The 19,785-nt window shown below is 33.7% G+C and overlaps 1 protein-coding gene across 1 annotated transcript; it reads left to right on the top strand.

The window, feature by feature from the left end:
• Positions 1–1,867: 1,867 nt before the first annotated feature.
• Positions 1,868–19,785, top strand: LOC143247926 (solute carrier family 23 member 1-like). Its single transcript, XM_076496476.1, has 12 exons — positions 1,868–1,963; positions 7,768–7,821; positions 9,246–9,350; positions 11,862–12,019; positions 13,577–13,727; positions 14,936–15,117; positions 16,293–16,413; positions 16,976–17,121; positions 17,333–17,702; positions 17,919–18,192; positions 18,518–18,613; positions 19,361–19,785. Exons 1-12 carry the CDS (start codon positions 1,931–1,933, stop codon positions 19,624–19,626), a joined length of 1,956 nt encoding a protein of 651 aa, XP_076352591.1. The 5' UTR covers positions 1,868–1,930; the 3' UTR covers positions 19,627–19,785.

Genomic DNA, 19,785 nt, shown 5'->3' on the forward strand with positions numbered 1-19,785 from the left:
TGTGCTTTTATACTTTATACAACATGATACGTTCAGTTTTTATCGTTGTTTTTTGTCCCCTGGTTAACTGATGTGCACCTGATGCGCATCCACAGAACTCAGAAGTAGGTGTATATCCTGAAATAAAACTACAATACAATAGACGTTTAATAACATTTTTACAAACATCACAACTTTCTCACGCTATTTTTGTTGAAAGGGGCAATGTGCAAGGGTATTTTACTTTAGTTGACATAAATGTATTGAACTAAAATGTAAAATTGAAGTTCGCTTACTTGGTTACTATTGTGAAAGATTTTTTTTTCGTTACAACATAACATATATGACTTTATGTTATGTTTTTCAAGTAAAAAATAAACTGATAGCTCCGTCATCTCTTGACAGATTTGAAATAAAATTACAGTTTTAAAGAAGTCGAGCCATTTAAACTGATATATTAACCACGCCCTAGGTCTCATAGATCACTTTAATTCCGTCTAAAAGAATTTCAAATTGGGGGTAAGCTGGTAGAGATCACGATGAAACGTTCGGTATCGCTGGCGCAGAAAAGTGTAGGAAATAAAAAAGAGAAAAATAAGAGAAGATGTCATAGATTATTTTGCCCTAAACACGTCTGAAGGAATATCAAGTGACTCGGCTCGTGAGAATTATCTCTTGCTACTAATATGCGAAGCTGTTTTTATATATATACTATTTATATTTTAGTATACATCTTATGCTCCGTCCAGCTTAAAGCAGTAAACGTAACTTTACAATAGTGCCCAAAATTATTTAACCTTGCACTGATTAGCGACGATATATCGTAGTTGGGAGGTTATATTTTGGACTTTTCCACCTCGAACAATAATTTTGTCTGGTATGCAGACTATTGCTATTTGCCAAAGTGTTTACATTAAAAAAAGTAAAAGAAAAATACTGATCAATCGAATTCTCCGATAAATATACTAAGACTTCTAAAGTAATGAATGAACTGTTATTATCAGTTGGAAAACTACACGGTGATATATTTTTGTCGAAAGGCTTATTTTAGCAGAATTGAGTTTACCTAAAAGAATGGTTTAGTATCGCTAATAAACTATATATTTCCTTTCCAGTGTAACAAACTTAATAACTAGCTAAAAAGTATCTAGTATCTAATCATAAATAAGTAAAGAAAAAAACAGTAAATTGGATGGCGGCTGTTTAAACGTTGCAGAACATTTCTATATATTTATTTGATAAACTCACCAAAATTATGTTAATATATTAGCTGATAAAACTAAGTCAAATAACACTGAATATGTTAACATTCGTAAAAATAGTCGCGTAATAATTCGAGTATGGGACTCTTAATCATTCTAACGACGATTGTTTTTAAGAGTAAGTGTGAATTCTTTTGATGAAGTTGTTTCAGCTAGAATTAAGGGAGTGCACATGTTTCATTATTCAGCCTGTTGATTTCATTTTGACTTGGCATGGCCCATTGATTCGGGCACTGGGCTCATCAACTGAAGATCGTGGCCTCGAATCCCATCACACCAAACATGCTTACCTTTTCAACCTCCCTATTCGTTGGAAAAAGAGTAACTCAATAGTTGGCGGTGGGTGGTTATGACAAGCTTCCTTCCTTCTTTTATTACAGTGCTAAATTTGGGACGGCTAGCGCAGATAGCCCCCGTGAAGCTTTGCGCAAAATCCAAAAACGAAGAAACAAACGACTGATAGAGAAATAGTTTCGTCATTTCGGATGATTACGTTGTTCCACCTGTTATCTTTACGGATCAAGAACGCAGCTACCTAAACATGTGCACCTCATTATTAGTACATTCAACAGGTACATTTACGTTGGAAGGATCATTTATGCACAGTTATCTAGGGCTGTGTTCGACATAACCCATCTTCTTCTGAACCTGTTATATCTTGGAGTGAACATCAAACGTTCTTTTTTACCATGGTGCGGGACAAACCAGTTTACGAACTTAAGGTAATTTTAGAAAGTTTTATTCATCTATATGAACAGTCACTTGTATTAAACCTTTACTTGATGTGGTATAAGTAACATTATAACTTGACCCGCCCTTTTTGTTTTATAACACTACAGTAATAAACTATCCAATGTACATATAAATTATATCTTTACAAGTTATTTCAACCTTTTCTAACTTGTTTTTTTCGCAAATAGTCATAATATTATTGAAATATCGTTTGATTTTTGTCAATCAATATTGGATGTTTAGAGACGTTTAAGCATTAATTAAGTTTAAAGACCCTTAAAAACTTCAATGGTTATTTGAAAAAAATATTGAGTTTTTAATGTCAACGAAGTTTTTTATTCACAGTTTTATTCAGAACACAGTTTCGAGACTTATATTAATAAAATGCCTTTATGTCGTTAAAATCAAAATTGGGTTTTACAAATTCATTATATTTTTGTGTTACAAATATTTCGTGTATGTATATCGGATATTACATCGAAACTCGTATTATAAAACAACCTCAAAACCTCATTAGAAGCAAGACTTCTGTATAAAACACTTAATTTTCTCGATGACCAAGATTACACAAAAAGTCAAAATTTCTGCTATTTTCAGGCCTCTGTCAGGAATATGCTACATATGACACAATGTTTTTGGATTTTTTTCTTCAAAACCTCGAAGGAGAAATAATTTAATTATTTATATATTATATATTTATATATTCACAACCTCACATATCTCTAATTCAAAACCATCATTCAATATTAGAATCCATATTGTTGTAAAAACTGACTTGTTTAGCTCTTGTAGGAGGTATCAAGGTAAGATAACTTTGTTCTCTTAATTATTATAAATGTTTTCGAATAACAGAAACCGGCCCACACTACATTATATAATCTGTTAGTAACAATCACACACGGAATCTGATATACATTTTTTCATAGATCAACAAAAGTATCAGTAAGATAAAATACAGCGCTATTTGGATCAATGAACACGGGAACAGCATAACACAAACTTTATAACTAAGTTTAAGAAATATCATCTGGTTAATAAAATCATGTATGTTTCGATCGTAAAGGTGCCAAAGTTTAAAGGATAAAAAAGAAATTTTATATAGAAAAGAAACTCCTTATAAAGGAAATTGTTGGAATAATAATATTTTAGTAATTGTACGTGGCAAACAAATTTTTCTTCCAATTACAACAATTGATACATCTGTTTAAAATGTATTTGAATGATCTTCAGAAATATTTACACACATATAGAAGACAACCTTTACCATTTAAGCAACTCAACTCATTCAAAATTTAATCATTTCGGGTGACCACACTCGTCACTGATTACATTAAAAGTGAAATTTAAAAAGTATTCTAGTAAATATAAAGTACGTTTTCTAAATAACCTGAGAACTAGATTTTCTAGGTTTAAAACAATATAATAAGAATGCATTCCGATATGCATTATACACAGACTTAACAATTATTGATTGGTTACGAAGGCAACAATTAATTTATTGCCTGATATTACAATATAATAGTTGTTTCATTCTACCTCTTCCTTGTTTGTTTTATGTTTTAGTAAATTATCGTTTTCACACAGTGTTTAGTTTGCATCCCTGAACCTACTTGTAAAAATTTAAGTGTAACTTTTGATTAAAGATTTTATCTCGTTTTAATAATCAAAACTAAAATAATAAGACATAGAAATAGTTAATTTTCAAAATGAAATAACCCATCATCATGAGCATATCAATAAAGGTATTAACCTTCCAGCTTCGGCACTTACTTCGTGTTGTGAGGAGATTTGGGTAATCTATTTAATTTTTGTGGTTACTGTTGATGTTTTCTCCTATTTCCATATAACGTGATATGATGTAAATCAATTAAAATTTTTCTTCTAATATTGTTTTCTGGCTATTTTACAAAATACCTTTGTGACTAATAACGAATTCTAATATTTATTAAGTAACTATGAAGGAAATTTTAATTTATAGAATTTGTAGCATATGACATAGTTGGTTTACAGAACATGAGAGCAGACATTTCAATTACTTCCATCTCATTTCGTAGTAGTGATTTTTATTCAATTAAAAGGTAATAAATGTAAATTATTATGAAAAATTAAAACCAACTGTATGTACCAAGTTTTCTGAAGTTGTTAAAACAACGTACGTTTATTAATATTGAGAATCTCTTGATTTTATGTTTTACTATAATATTGCGGCTAGCAGAAGCAGAAACCTGGCAAATATTTCAGTTTGGGTTTTAACTGGCCCCTAGCAGGAGCTCTGGACAGATTCAACTGGAATGGAACGCCAAGAAATTTACTTTTGCTTCACCCTATTCGTGATTGGATATTAGGTTAAACCATGTTAAGAAAAAAAAACGTATGTGTGTATAAATACGAACATTATTTACACATCCATTCACAAACAAATTGTTGTTATCATCTATCATCGGCAAGCGGCGGAGAAAAGACCAACAACAGGCTCCAGCACGTGACTATCACAAAGTCTTCGACCAATACAGGTCTTATGGTCCTTTAGGGCGACATCGGATCTGCATATCCTATGTCAAGAATTTGTTTGGAGGAACCCCGTTAAAACCCATTGTTACTCCCCAGACTCGATCTATCCGGAGAGAACCCGAGCTATGTACCTGAAATTAAAATTAAGAATGTTGATGTTTAGTATACTTTCGGCTAAAATTTGGTTAGTACACTATATGCTACGAATTTTGTAAGGAGACTGATGGGTGCGCCATATGGTGGGTATTTTGGCTGACGTTGAAAATTGTTTTGTTTGTGTGTTTCTTGTGTTGGCTGTTTGATAATATATTCTGGATAAATTCTGGATTATTTCACTAGGTTTTAGTAATGTCCGTATTGAATCTAAGTAGTTTGAGGGAGTATACCTTGAAAAACGATATGCCATTCGGATTACTCGGTATTGTCATGTTTCTACTTTTGCATGAGGTCATTTGATATGTTTCACGTGATAATGCATTAATATTCAATGAGTGGTCTGATACAATCTTTATAAGTGGTTGTAATGGTAGGCCTAGCATCCTTTGTGAATGCCTCCTATAAGTTTCGGGAAAGTAATACTTTGGTTGACAGATTTTTAAATTTTGCTAACGTGATTCCTACAGCGCAAAGACCGATTGAAGGTAACATCGAGTAGTTTTATAAATTTAGTGTATTTTATATCGGTGTGTGGTAGGGTTAGTTGTATTTGGATTAGTTTCTTTTTTTCTGTTTTAACAACTCGGTGAAATATAATTGCCTGTGTTTAGTTAGGATATAGAGCTACACACTACCTATTACACCATTAGATTATGTGATTGAGCAAAGCTTGAAATACACTGAATAACTGTGTGTGGATTTTGAGTTCATATAGTTTGAAAATCAATTCATTATGCTAAATGTAGCCCAATGATCACCTAGTTAGATCAACAGAAACTGTATTTCAATTATTTAACCACAAACATATGACAGTTGCAGTATTTCTTGATGTTAAAAAAACATTCAACAGCTTTTGTGATAGTGGAACAAGTTCTTATTGGTTTTTATATAAAATAAGAGCCTGTTCGCGATTATCTTTTCAATACGTTTTCCTGTCAAGTTGAGGAGACTTATTTTCTTTTAATTTATCAGAGTTTGTAAGTCTGTAGTTGTTATCGGAATGACTATTATAATTCTTCTTTACCAGTAGGGGGGGTAACCTGTTTTAAGTGATGGGCAGTTATTTTGGTTTTTCGATATTTGTGTTTTGTTTATTTTGAACTTCGCGTAAACTTGCACAAGACATATCTGCGCTAGTCGTCCCTAATTTAGCAGTGTAAGACTAGAGGGAAGGCAACTAATCATCATCAGCCACCACCAACTCTTGAGCTACTCTTTTTCCCAACGAATAGCATGATTTACCGTCACATTATAACGCTCCCACTGCTGAAAAGGCGAGCATGTTTGGTGTGACGGGGATTCAAACCAATGACACTAAGATTATGAGTCGAGCGCCTTAACCACGTGGCCTTGCAAGGCTTGCTTGTCGATATCTAATTTTACTTGGCAAATTAAATCGGGCGTGTTGTATTGTTACAGGTGTGTTTTATTGTGTGTGTGTGTTTTCTTAGAGCAAAACGATATTTGGCTATTTGCCGAATCCACCAATTGGAATCGAACAATGATGGGAGGCTTGGGATTTGGAAGGCTGACGCAAGATACTGGGTAAATAGTTCTGCTTTAGTAAAATCAGTTGAGACATTAATGGCTTTATAGTTTGGTATTTTTTGCTTTCATCTTTGGATAGGCAGAAATCTTCCCGGTTAATATCATGCTGCCGTGTTATTAATGGTTTTATTGTCTTATTTTCCCCATTAATTATTGTTTTAGTGTGGCAGTTTTGCATAATAATAAATTGGAATCTTTCTGTTACGTGCGAATGGATCTCGGGAGTTAGTTTCTGCGACTTAAATTTAAGTTATATTATCTCACATAGGGATACAGTCGAGGTTGCGGATTTTATTAGAAGTTATGGGAAAAGCTAAATTATCAATCGTGTGCTCATTGGGTGTGATAAAATCTATTTCAACGGGAGACAAGTTGAGATATGTGCTGAACATTTCCAAATTTCTCCGTGAAAAGTTACAGAAAAGGGGAGGGATTCACGTGAATTGGTTGTTCGTGATTCGCGGAGTCCCTCCTATGTTAGCTAATTCGCAGAAATTAGAAATATATAGCAAAATGTTTGGGGTAAGTATTACCAAATCAAGAATGTCTGTCTTGAGAGTCATCTATATGGGTATGTGTGGGAATGTTATCATCTATAACCACAAGGTCGGTTTCTTCCATAAATTTATTTATAATTATCTCCTTCCTGTTTGTTTTCCTACATGGAAAGTTGGTATACTTTGAGTTTAAATCACTTAAGATAAATGTAGTATTTCTACATAGAAATTGTTGAAATATACTCGTATCTGACGCCGTCCGAGGGGATGCAGAAAACACAGCTAACGTGAACGCTATTGTATTAGTAGGCTTAAAGTGGCAAACTAGAATTTCGTTATTACTTTCTCTAATAGTTTCATCATGTGTTATGGTCATGCCACTTTTGTATAATACCGCGGTTCCTCTCCTTTTTTGATTTAGGGCTTGAGATAACAGTACATCCAGTTAATCTGAACTCGTTGTTTCTATTCAGATATGTTTTGTTTATAAAAATGATATCAATACCATGTTTCTTGCAAACCCTCCAGAGTACAAACTTCTTGTTGTGTAAGCCTCCTTGTATATTAACGTGTAAAATCGAAACCACTACTCGCCTGAACTTGTCGATTTTACTGTTATACCTGCTTCCTACGCAGTCCTTCAAGGCTGTGGAGTTTCCGATCAGCTCAAATAAGCTGTATCTTGGCAAAAGTAGATGTAGGACTTCCGCCATATTGTAGATCTTTCAACGCTGCCACTACTATGTCGGTGACAAAGGCGACAATGTTTCTGCTACTGATCCTATAAAGTTAGTAAAACATGTGTTAATTTATAATAAAGATGATATGAACCCAATTTTTTATCTTATGTAAAAACAGCCAAAGATTGATCATATGAAAATAAGATTGGCTACTAAGCTTTTAAGCATGGACCTCTTAATAAACAACTGAAATTTGAATACTGTCAATACAAAAGTAACTTGTTTATATATATATATATATATACGAATGAGCTGAAAGAAACCAAATAGGTTTCGATTTTTTCACTTTAAATATTAAAATGCTTGTGTGTGTGTGTATATTATCTATATCTTTACACGTAGATAGAACAAAACGTCGAAGAAAACGAAATGCTGAACGAAATCGATGAGCCGAAGGTAAGAGACTTTGTGTAAGGATTTCGTAACAAATGAATTAGGTTATTTTGGTTAATAAGTACTTTATAAAGAAAAAAAGCCCTCCAATGGCTCAGCGGTATGTCTGCGGACTTACAACGCTTAAAACCAAGTTTCAATACCCGTCGTGGGCAGAACACAGATAGCCCATTCAGTAGCTTTGGGCTTAATTCAAACAACAACAGAAATAAAGAAACATGTAAGAATAGAACTAGAGTATTATAGAATATCCAATAATATAAGAATAAATAAATGTTTTAAAACTTTTTTTCAGAATATATATATTTTGTAGTTTCTCAAAATGTTTCTTAATACGTTGGTTTTACATGTTATCTAAAAAATTAGCTCAACATCACACTAAATCTACAGTAATATTTGGTTAAGTTACTTTGACAGTTTATCTGTATTCCCCGTGAAAATGAATCTGTTTGAGTGAAGTGTAACGTGACTATAAATGAATTGAACAAAACAAATAAATTAACTTTCGTGCTAACCGTATGGTTCTCTTCATGACAAAGTGGATTAAAACTTATATTCTATTACATAGTCTAACGTATGTTGTAATGGCTATCGGGTTAGTTATAATTGCTCTTTCCATGTAAAAAAAAATGAATAAAATAATTTTATTGAAAAATCGCGTAATATCTATTGTTGCTTTGTTTGTTATTAAACACAAAACTGGGTTGTGCATTGTCATTGGTGAAGGCACTTTACTCTCAAATTAGGGTCGCAGGTTCAATTCCGGTCACAACAAACGTGATCAATTTTTCAATTGTTGGGCGTTATAAACTCGCGGTTAATCTAATGTTATACTGCAAAATATGATACCGCGCCCACGGTTAAAACATCGAGTATGTTTGGTGCGACTGATAATCGAACCTGCGACACTTGCATAACGAGTCAAACGCCTTAACCACATGCCACCCCCCCTCTGTCAACGTACCCACCCAACAAAGGAATAAGAAAAGTCTACACAGTAGCATAGTGTACTCACCACAGGTATCGAAACCCCGGCTATAAGCATTATCAACTTTTAGACTTACCGCTGAACTACTGAGAAGTGGACAAATGTCAAAATTACACACACTTCTTAATACGAATCTTAAACCAAATTTATGTAGCAATATAAAACGTAAGAGTTGCCTACATTAATTTATTATGTTTTGTCCTAAAGAATATATTATGATATCAACAAAGGTTTAGTTATAACACAAAAACACGTCTAGATACTACCCTAATTCCACCTAATTTAGTGTAATATACCTCTGAAGGACATTCAGTGTAAATATGAAGGAAATTTCCGGCTCCTTACGCTGAGCAGCACTATGTCTACAAAAATTAAGTAGGAAGTAATTAAACAAACAATTATCTGCCTTATAAACCATCTGTTATTTTTCAACATGAAGGTTTCTATTGTGGACATCAAAGACGAAGACAGAGTCAAGGGTGACATCTTATACTCTGTGGATGAAGTTCCTCGTTGGTACCTGTGTATTCTACTTGGGATTCAGGTGAGAACATGGAGTTTATTGTCGAATTTTACTATTCGTATTTTCTAAGTCAGTAATATGTTACACCTTATATATTTATATAATATCTTACATTATTTTAATATTATTATTTTGCATTAAACTGTCGAGAACTTTATTTTCAAAACTTATTTTCACCCAGTATTCTTACTACTAGTCCTCATTAATGATTAGTTTGATGTCTAAATGAAGTTAAACTTCATATTTTCTCCTATTTTCCTTTACATGAGGGCTAATTTTGATCTTTTATTTGATTTTGTTCAAGATTACAACGTGTCGCACAAATGTTCGTTCAGAACGAAATGTTTTCTTTTGAGTTTTAACATTAGATACGATCTGAAACAGTAACTCTCAACTGTAGAAAAATACGTTTTTGAGACAAAAATATTTATGTTTATGGAGCATAACATATTGAATGATGATACTTTGCTCGTTGATATATACAATTAAATGTTTGTATGTAAAAGTACACGGAATATCATAATAATCAACCTAACCTCATTTAACAGGTCTTGAAGGTCAGAATTACACAAATACGGAGTATGTCAGTAATACATTAAAGATACAGTCATGTGAAAAAAGTTAGAACACCCTAAGAAAGCATGTGTATTTTTCTAACATTTTTGGCTATATAGATATTTAATCTTAAATTTAACAATACTGAGAGATTATAGGAATCTAACTAAACAATTAAAACTGAAAAAAGACTTTTCAAGATCTTCTGTAAATGTATTTCTAAAAAAAATGCATATTCTAACTGAGGAAAAGTTAGGATATCCCCACATTTATTCCCTGTTAAAATGGCTCAGCTCGCACACAGGTGTATTACACCAGGTGCACACGATTAGAACATCGTTACTCAGCATTTCGAATGAGGTTTGTCCTCTTTAAACCTTAGACATTTAGTTTGGTGTGTTCCTGACAGTTGAAGTGAGAGCGAGCACCATGGTGAGAGCGAAAGAGCTGTCTGAGACCTTCAGAAAGAAAATTGTAGCAGCTAATGAGTCTGGTGAGGGATTTAAAAAAGATTTCAAAAGATTTTGAAGTCAGCCATTCCACTGTCCGGAAAATAGTAAACAAGTGGAGGGCTTTCAAAACAACTGTCGACATGCCCAGGTCTGGTTGTCCAAGCAAGTTCATCCCGAGAGCAGACCGCAAGATGCTGAAAGAAGTCTCCAAACACCCTAACATGTCATCACGGGACCTACAGCAGGCTCTGGCTACTGTTGATGTGAAAGTGCATGCTTCTACAATCAGAAAGAGACTGCACAATTTTAACTTGCATGGGAGGTGTGCAAGGAGGAAACCTTTGCTCTATAAGAGAAACATCAAGACCAGACTAAAGTTTTCCAGAGAGAATGTAGACAAAAACCAGGACTTTTGGAATAATGTTCTTTAGACAGTCCAAAATTGAATTATTTGGACACCAGAACAGAGGACATATTTGGCGTAAACCAAATAAAGTATTCCAAGAAAAGAACCTTATACTAACTGTCAAGCATGGAGATGGAAGTGTCATGATTTGGGGCTGCTTTGCTGCAGTAGGACCGGAACAGCTCACAATCATAGAATCCATCATGAATTCTACTGTGTATCAGACGGCGGTTGAGGATGAAATGAGACCATCTGTACGAAAATTAAAGCTGAAGCGGAACTGCACCCTGCAACACGACAATGACCCAAAACATACTAGTAAATCCACCAAGGACTGGCTGAAAACTAAGAAATGGAGAGTTCTGGAATGCCCGAGTCAAGGCACAGATCTTAATCTCATTGAGATGCTCTGGGGTGACTCGAAAAGAGCTGCACATGCAAGAAACCCCTCAAACATCCCACAGCTGAAAGAATTCTGCATTGAGGAGTGGGACAAACTTTCTTCAGACCGGTGTCAGAGACTGGCAGATGGCTACAACAAGCGTCTGACTGCAGTTATTTCAGCCGAAGAGGTTAACACTACCCATTAGGAGTTAGGGTGTCCTAACTTTTAGCTCAGTTAGAATATGCATTTTTTGCAGAATTACATTTACAGAAGATCTTGAGAAGTTTTGATATGAGATTCCTCTGTGTATTCTTAATGTCATAGTTTAAATCACGTAAATGGGCAAAGCACCATTCGAATCTGAAACGTGACACGCGTAAAACTTTTTTGTCTTGTCCTAAGTTAATACATTTCTTCTTGTGTGCTTTATTTGGCTCAACTATAAACACATCACTAATATTTCAAATCACAGATAGCGGTGAAATTCACAGAAATTATTCAGTTGCACCTTATAAAATTCTTTTTTATTCAGTTATATTGTCCACTAAATAGAATGGAAGAATAAATTATTATGGTTAATGTTACATATTGCTGAAACACTAATATAGAAACAGTTTAGTTTCCTTCTTTAGTGTTTAATAAAAAAACACCTTACACTTATTTAGAACGTATTTCAAGTGGTATTTGATTAAAACATGAAAACTAAACTGTATTTATTGGTTTTACATTAATAGCAATTCCTGATGATGTTCGGGTCGACTTTGGCATATTCTTACTTAGTCACACCAAAGCTCTGCATCCAAGAAACCGACCCGGCGAGGGGCTACATAACATCAACAATATTTTTTGTGTCAGGTTTAGGAACCCTAATCCAGTCAACTTTCGGTACAAGGTAAGAGCGAATTTCATCCATCTAAGCTTAAAGGCTTAAAAGTGGGGAATATTTTCAATATCATGTTACTGTAATCCGTGATGACGAGAAAACATACTTGTAGAGAAAACTATATTTGTAAAAGCGGCTGGTATGAGTAGAGAAAGCACTATATTAGGAGCGAACAACGTTACGACCTTCTTCGGTCATCGTCAGGTTCACAAAGAGAGAAAGAGGTAACTCACAGAATGCTGATCCCATGTTTGAAGGCGGCTGTTCAATTGTGTGAAGGTGCCTTTTTTTTTATTTATTTAGTGTTGTTCACACGTTTTCTAACACTGCAACTCAAATAAACAAAACATAGCTGTAGAGAACATCCACACACTTAAAGAAACAAACATAAACAAACGTAAAATTAAAGAAGCCTTACTTATACAACAACTCAAGCTAAAATAAACCAATACAAAGGAACACCTTTATACCTATATTAATAAATATAATCCAACATCTAAACACGCCCTCTACATTCCTACACTCAATTACACAACATCTTTCAAACATGTGGTCAGCTATCGGTGAGCTACCTTTTTCTTTCTTTATGAACCTGACGATGACCGAAGAAGGTCGAAAGGTTGGTCGCTCCTCAATATAGTGCTTTCTTTATCCATATCAGCCGTTTCCACATGTATGTATATAAAACTGTAATATTCTGAAATGATAACCATGTTACGTATTTACATTGACGTACATTATCGCAACAATATGTAACAAACCTTTTTTTTCTTTGTTATAAATCAACAGCTTAATATTTTGTTTGTACAGAATGTGTAAACGAAGAATGTTGTAAAGTCTATTTTAGAATTGTAAAACTGTGAAAACAACAGCTAGACACGGTATTCACTGCTATTTCCATTATTATAGAATAGTGGGATATGACCGTCTCACTCATAAAACAAACCAACGACAAAGTGAAGTTATAGCTGACGTATACTGGTCACTAGGCCACACCCGTTCAACTATCTCATGCAGCTGGAAAATGAAACGTCAATTAAAGATATTCCTCATGAAGACATATGTATATAGACAACTGATGTAACTTTTTGTAATGTCTGTGTATTTTGATTTTTGAGAGAAGCGTTGAGATACAACTATCTTCATTCTCTAAATAAAATACGGTAAGAATGGTGAACTTGGAAATGGAATGTTTATAAATCAGCCTTTAGCAATGTAAACTACAGAATAGCATTATTGAAAACGGGCATTGTCATTAGATAAAGCAAAATTAGTAGTGGAAGCATAAACGAAACAGCTGAAATTTGAAAATCATTTTGACGGAATGACTTCAAACTGTGTGTATGAAAGAACCTGTTTGGTGAATACTGAAGTTGTTGCTGTGAGAGATTACTAGACAATAGTACAGCTTCATGTCGAACTCTGAAACTGTTTCAAATTCTTAATAAAAATGTTTATACATTCAGGAGAGTTTTGATATTGTTTGTTGTCGCTTGGACTCTGAGTAATTATACAAAGAGCTGATTTAATACTTAGACTAAAAACTTATTTAGTGTTTTTATGTAGACTACCCATTATTCAAGGCCCTTCTTCAGCCTTTCTGATTCCAATATTTGCTACTTTGAGTTTACCTCAGTGGAAGTGTCCTAGTGAAGAAGAAATGTTGTCGGCAACAAAAGAAGAGCTACAAGAAATCTGGCAAATCAGAATGCGAGAGGTGAGAAATTATATCAAAACAGTTTGTTGGAATATTATGTATCCGATATCAGAAGCAAGGATTTTGTTAATTATTGAACAAAATAAAGCAATTATTGTCATAAAATTTTAAATTATTTAAATCTGATTCACTACTAAATGAGAACACCTGGAAATTAATAAGAATGTTAAGTTAACGATGGAGATTTGGATAAATGAAAACAAATTATTTCTCTAGTAATAAGAACTATTTTAGATTCAACGACTTTATCAATTTCATTAAAGACGCAGGTTTTTTACTCAACGCGTTAATTTTATAAATTTTATTATTAAAATAAAAATCGCATGTTACCTGTTACGATTCATCTCCGACAAGTCTCCAAGTTACTATACTTAACACAAATATATTTTAATATATAAACAATAACACAGTTTAGTATAAAGGCTATTACAAATAATGGTTTACATATAAGCGTTTTTCAAGGAGTACTGAATCTTCCATCTGTTCTGGTTTGTTTTTTGGATCTCGCCCAAAGTAACCCGAGGGTTATCTGTAGCCATACCCAATTTTGCAGTGTAAGTACACAGGAAAACAGCTAATTGTCATATCCTCTCACTGCCAACTCCTATGATACTCTTCAACGAACGAATACTGGGATTGACTGTAATATAATATTCCAGGAGAGTTGAATGTTTGCCATGTTTGTAATCTATTAACGTTCTTGGTCAAATGTCTGTAGTTTTCCTCTTCGTTTTCTTTTGAATTTCGTGCAAAGCTACAAGAGGGCTATCTGCGCTAGCTGTCCCTAATTTAGCAGTGTATGACTAGAGGGAAAGCAGCTAGAGTACACCATCCACCGCCAACATTTGGGATACTTTTCCGTTTATTAAGCGTTTATCACAAATATAGCTTCCGAGGTTTAAAGTATACTGACTGTAACTACCCAACATATCGTGTTGTGATGATTACCTTTTATACTTAATGAGCGTAATTCATCTTTTGATTCTTATTCTTATTATTGATTCTTACGCTATAGAATCTTCTGCAAATATAGAGAACAAACATTACTTTCCCAATACATATTTAATGATGTGTGTCTCGTGTATTAAAATGAGTCAAACATCGCTACAAAAATATATGTATAACATCACATATCCTACATACTTTAAATTCAATAATCTATATATATTTGCATCATTTAAAATGTAAGTCTTGATATATTTGTTTAGATACAAGGCGCTATCATTGGGGCATCCATCCTTGAAATGGTTATAGGTCTAACAGGTGTTATAGGAATGATACATCAGTGGTTAACACCTTTAGTTTTCGTCCCTACCATATCGTTGGTTGGACTTTCTCTATTCGAAGAAGCAGGTTTTAAAGCTAGTAAAAACTGGGGAATAGCAGTTATGTAAGTCTTGTTTTATAATTAACTTATCAATGGTATTTTGTTAGTATTATAGAGAAACTTGTAATACTCCAGTGAAGGTTTTATTTGTGAAATATGAAATATTTTATAGCTTGATATGAATATCGCGCAAAGCTGAACGAAGGCTATCTGCACTAGCCGTCACTAATTTAGCAGTGTAAGATTATAGAGAAGGCAGATAGCTATCACAACCCACCGCTAACTCTTGGGTTACTCTTTTATTAACGGATACTTGGATTGACCGTCACTTTATAACTCCCCCAAGATTGAAAGGGTGAACATATTTGGTGCGATAGGGTTTCGAACCCGTAACCCTCAAATTACGACTCGAGTTCTTTAACCACCTGGTCCTGCAGGAACTGTATTTTATGGTATCGCACGAATAAGTCAAGGTCCCGGTATGGCGAAGTGGTTGAAGCACTCGAGTCATAATCTTAAGGTCGCGGGATCGAATCCCCGTCACACCAAACGTGTTATCCCTTTTAACCGTGGGGGCGTTATAATGTGACGGTGAATCCAAGTATTCGTTTATAAAAGAGTAGCCGAAGAGTTGGCGGTGGGTTATGATGATTAGCAGTCTTCCCTCTTGTCTTACACTGCTAGCTAGGAACGGCTAGCGCAGAGAGTTCTCATTTAGCTTTGCACGAAATTCAAAACAAACCAAACTGATACGCTACGTATGTTAGAAACCTCATCGCTATCTGAAAGAAAAGGAGAATCGTTTGTTTCTAGTACAAAGCAACACAGTTCACTATTGAAAGTATCTTGTCCAACCTGTAAGTATATTAAATATACTTCTACTTTCTCCGTCAAACACACAAAACACTGTAGAGATTACCGATAACCTAAACAACTCTCTTACGTATCAAAACTTTAATAATAAATGTTTATATTTATGGCAAATACACTGGTGAAGGAATACAGGGAGATATGATTACTGCTAAATATATAAATAATCTAAGGGTAGCCTTACACATAACACTGTAAAAAAGGGTTAACTTTGAGAACATTAACAGCTAAGATCAAACGGATATTAATTACTACTGTTAAACATTCATATAAACTCTGTTGCAAGAAATAGCTTTTCCAGTTATGTATTCAGTGTTCTTACAATCCAGTATTAAAATATCTGTATCTTCTTGTTGTTTCTTTCTCAGAACAATTTTACTTCTTGTGCTCTTCTCCCAGTATCTTGGAAACATTAATATTCCTGGTTGCAGCTACAGTAGAGAAACAGGATGGAAGATCAAACAACTGCCGTTTTTCAAGCTTTTCCCAGTGGGTATAGATTTTAAACACGTTTCACACACATTTCACATTTAGATAAACACTCAACAAAGTCTCAATTATTAACTTTAATTGAAAAAGAAACATTCCCGAAATAATTTAGTATTCTAGAGAAATGTTTTGCTGTACATTTGGAGAAACGAAAAAATTTAAATACAGCTAACTTGTATTGTTGTAATGTTACGAGAAATATCAAATGGAAACCAGAAGGAACGTATTACAAGGGCAAGATCACAATAAGTAACTTTATCTTTGTTTTATTGTTATGTGTCACGTATTTATATACAATTATAACTGTATTGTTTTAAATAGCGTTTACTAATTAACTATAGAGTGAACGTCCACCTTAGGTCGATTTTAACTGTTTCGTTCTCAACATATTCAATAAACATTATTCCTGTGCTTGCATGCAAACCAATTTCCACTCACAAAAAAATCACTGCTAATATAAAACATTTCTGATAAACGTTAAATATATATATATATATATATACAATGGTTAGAAAAAAAACATTTGAATATTGAATAACAAATAACTCTAAGCCTTTTTCAGGTTTTACTTACCATAGTTATTGCTTGGGTTATTTGCTTCATACTAACTGCTGCTGGTGCCCTGGGTCCAACCAACTCAGCCAGAACTGATCTTCGTGTAGAGACGATGTACTCTAGTCCCTGGTTTAGGTTTCCGTATCCAGGAAAGTAGTTATAAAAATATTCATTAAAATTTAGCCATTTTTTATATTTACGTAAGTATTTTACGAAATTATCTTTTGTTTAGTTCTGTCTATGTAGAAACTTGTTATCACTTCAATTTTTGAAACTAATTTGATTGTAAAGTTTACTGTACCATATAAAATCGTTAATATCATACATTTTCTTGAAATAAAAAATATACAAATTAAAAGCTATAATCTGAAAGATTTGTTTTATTGTACGTGTGTTTTGTTAAAGCAGTCGATATGTATGTTAAGAATGTTACGTTTGAAATAAAGGAAGACCATTTGCATCTTCATTTTGGACTTTCAGGACAGTGGGGTGTACCAACGGTCAGTATCGGTGCTGTTTTTGGAATGTTTACTGGAGTATTAGCATCGGTAATCGAATCAGTAGGAGATTACTACGCATGCGCACGTCTAGCCTCCGCACCTCCTCTTCCACCTAGCGCCATAAACCGTGGAATATTTGCAGAAGGACTTTGCTGTATCGTTTCTGGAATTTGGGGATCTGGAGGTGGAATGACTTCTTACAGTCAAAACATTGCAGCAATCAGAATAACAAAAGTATACCCATGTGCTGCCTCTCAAAAAGAGATTAGAGCACTTGTATTACAATTTTGAATATTATTGTAATTGCTTAGATTTATTGTGTTATTATACATGTGTATGTGTAACATAACTGCTGATATTTCACACATTTAACAAATATCGTTACCTCTGGTATTGCAGAAACATAAAACTCACATCAAGTTTTCTTTTCCTCCATTTTTACACCAACAGGTGGCTAGTCGTCGTGTTATTCAGTATGGTGCGGTTACCATGTTGATTTTTGCAGTTCTGGGGAAGTTTGGGGCCTTCCTAAACACTATTCCTGAGCCCATTATTGGAGGAATCATATGTGTTATGTTTGCATTGGTAACGGGAGTTGGACTGTCAAATGTCCGATATGTCGACCTTCGCTCATCGAGAAATGTTTTTATCCTTGGATTATCTCTTTTTATGGGGATCACCATTCCAAAGTGGTTCAAGGGACACCCAGGTATTATTGATATAGGTACGTAGACATTTTAGTGTCATTAGAGTTTTGGGAAGGAAATTGTTAAACGTTATGAAACGGTTTCTAAAACTATCTAATAGATAATACTGAACGTTCAATGCTCCATAATTTACAAAACATAGAGAGTACAAAATGTGGAAAATTATATGATAAAGATTAATCTCACACAAAATGGAAAATTCTTGTAACATTATAAGATGGTTGAGACTTATCTAGTTACCAGAGAACCAGATCATCAGTTTGTAAATTTTTCTTTAAGTTACAACGGGTTGGTAAACCTTAATGTAACTGATTATTAAATTATTTATTTTGTTTCGTTTAGGGAATGACGTAGCAAACCATCTCATTACAGTTCTTTTGAACACCAGCGTATTTGTTGGTGGACTCATTGCGTTTGTGTTAGACAATTCCATACCAGGTAAGGGATCATTCCTTCGAGGGTTTGTGAATAAACTGCATACATTTCAATGTGATTTGTGACACCGTTAAAGTATTACGTTAAGAGTTTTATTATTTCTCAGCCACAAAATATTCAGTTTTATTTTCTTGGAAAGTGTATAAAATATTACAATTTTTGGCATAATATTCGAATATGAAAAAATCAAATTTCATCTGTAACATGACTTATCTGATAAATCATCTACCTATTTCCATCTTTCATTGTTACATACATTTTTTGGTAGCAACAGTCAGAGTCTCCTTGTAAAATCTTTACGAATTCTATTCTCTCTCATTTTACAAAATCATCACTTTATGTCATGTGACAGTCAGGCATGAAAGTTTTACAGACTTAACCCTTAGTCTGATAGTTTATAGCGCTGAAAACCAATTTCAATAACCTCTTTCTTATAAAAAAAAACTAATTTTCTGTCATATCACTATCTTTCATGTATTATATCACCACAGCTGTAGAATCGATGAAAATTTGTTCGTTTCTTTTTCGTTAACAATCGAGAAGTGTTAAATATTTTTATTCACAGCTGAGAAACATGAGAGAATAAAAAAAAAACAACTGTATAAGAAAATGGAAAATATGCCATTCTAGCGATAAATGTGTTATTAGATATAAATGACTAAACACTTTTCATTTTGATCAACGGAAATGATAACACATTTAAATTATTCTCGAAGCTAAAAATATATAATAAGAATGTATGAATTTCAGGAACAGACGAAGAAAGAGGACTTGTCAAATGGAGAGAGCAAGGCCTTGAACATAACGGATCTGAAGCTGAGCAGTTGACATTATCGTCACCTTCAACGTATGACCTACCATTCGGCATGAACCTCATTAAAAGATATAAAATTTTCAAGTACGTTCCTATCAGTCCAACATACGATCAGAATATTTTTCTCCGTAAAGTGAGACCATTATTTATAAGATTTAAATCCCCAAAGAAAAATAATCATAACATTGACTCTGTAATATAACGATATGGTAGTCTTTTGTTTAGTTAGAACAGTTAACAAACAAGTTTGTATAAACGTATTATCTGTTTGATATAATTAGATATGGTACGGTCGTTCCTGTTTTACGACTGAGTATATTAAAGATTAGAATTATCAAATGTTTTACTTAATGACTCATTT

This window comes from Tachypleus tridentatus, chromosome 3, assembly GCF_004210375.1.
Source record: "Tachypleus tridentatus isolate NWPU-2018 chromosome 3, ASM421037v1, whole genome shotgun sequence".
Taxonomy (NCBI): domain Eukaryota; kingdom Metazoa; phylum Arthropoda; class Merostomata; order Xiphosura; family Limulidae; genus Tachypleus; species Tachypleus tridentatus.